Here is a 1,334-nt window from a genome sequence, read left to right on the forward strand (position 1 = left end):
ACTTGCGCCATGTAGAGGTACATGATCCCAACAATGAATGTAACTGTACTGTATCCCTTAAATGTACCAATAAACTCAATAAAATTAAAAAAAAATTTCAGTGAACTCATAGTTAAAATACCTAGCACCTGACCCATTCATATTTTTCAATTACACATTAAATACAAAGAAGAAAATATTTTCCAGAGGAAGTGCTAGGTCTTGTACTTGCCAAGGCAGATTCTGAGTCTTAAAACAACTGAATAGATTATGCACATCTAATTGCTTGGCTGGAAGCAGTTCAGGAAGCTGAAGCTGCAGGAAGGTGTCAGAAAACGGAGTGGCAAATGGACATAATGAAAAACGTGTGTGTTTCTATGGTGGAGGAGAGTCCTCAGAATATCTAATGATCTCCTCTAAGTCAATATTTGAAATGAACAAAGACAACAGATGGCCAATATTTCTTTCCTCTCTCATCTCTCCTTTATTGCTCCAGCCATGCTCAGACTCCATGCTGGAGTCTTTAACTACATCCCTCCACCTCCCCAAACTCAGATACCTGGAGTTCACAGAAGCTTCTATAAATTTTGGCTGAAGAAGTCACAGAAAACTGACCAGACAGATTCTTTCCTTCTGTTTTCCTCTCTTCTATGCTCCTGTGTGCATGCACTAGTTTATGTGAACCAAGCAGAGCCTTGCACATTCTTGTTCTACCAATGAGATACAGTCCCAGTTGTACAGAGATGGGTTCTTACCTTTAGCTCAGCCATTTTCCTTCTCCTGCAAGTGTAATGACTTTAGAAAACCCAGGCCCAGAGAGAGAGAGAGAGAGAGAGAGAGTATGAAGCTGAGATGGTTTTTCTTCTTCCAAGTCTGGTCCTTCTTGTTCCCTCTAGCTTATGCATCTCCCTGGTCAGCAGATGACTCTCGGTAACCAGTAGGATTGCCTGATTGACATACAGGGACAAAGTCCAGCAAATTTATAGCATACACAATTTTTTTTTTAACTAAACACAGCTGTTTACAAAAGAGTGTGCAGAGTCCAGGTTGCTTCTCCACCCAAGCTAAATATTAGCCAATATTTGCTTGAAAGAAGGAGGCTTGTTACAAAAGATAGAGGTTTAAACCTATCTGGGAAGAGATTGTGGGAGCTGGTGTCTGCGGTATGTGGCAGAGGCTTCTCTACTCTATCCTGCCATGGGTTGGAAGGGGACACGGCCCCAAGTACTCACTCCTCCTGCAGAGTGGGGAGGAAAAATGTGTTCTGATCCAGGTGTTCCACAGAGCTGCTTGAAGACAGGGACTGGAACCACGCAGCTCTTCAAGTGCTTCCTTAGAAGGAGCTAAGGCTCTCA

At 42.6% G+C, this 1,334-nt stretch overlaps 1 protein-coding gene across 1 annotated transcript in view; it reads right to left on the bottom strand.

Annotated features, from left to right (window-relative positions):
* Hgd (homogentisate 1,2-dioxygenase) overlaps positions 1-937 on the bottom strand; it is a 58,697-nt gene extending 57,760 nt beyond the window's left edge. Inside the window, exon 1 of the mRNA XM_010630011.3 lies at positions 735-937. Within this exon, the coding sequence (XP_010628313.1) occupies positions 735-749 (15 nt within the window). The 5' untranslated portion in view covers positions 750-937. The remainder of the gene's footprint in view (positions 1-734) is intronic.
* Positions 938-1,334: the final 397 nt, after the last annotated feature.

Source organism: Fukomys damarensis, unplaced genomic scaffold (assembly GCF_012274545.1).
Source record: "Fukomys damarensis isolate Sample0158 unplaced genomic scaffold, DMR_v1.0_HiC HiC_scaffold_24, whole genome shotgun sequence".
Lineage (NCBI taxonomy): Eukaryota > Metazoa > Chordata > Mammalia > Rodentia > Bathyergidae > Fukomys > Fukomys damarensis.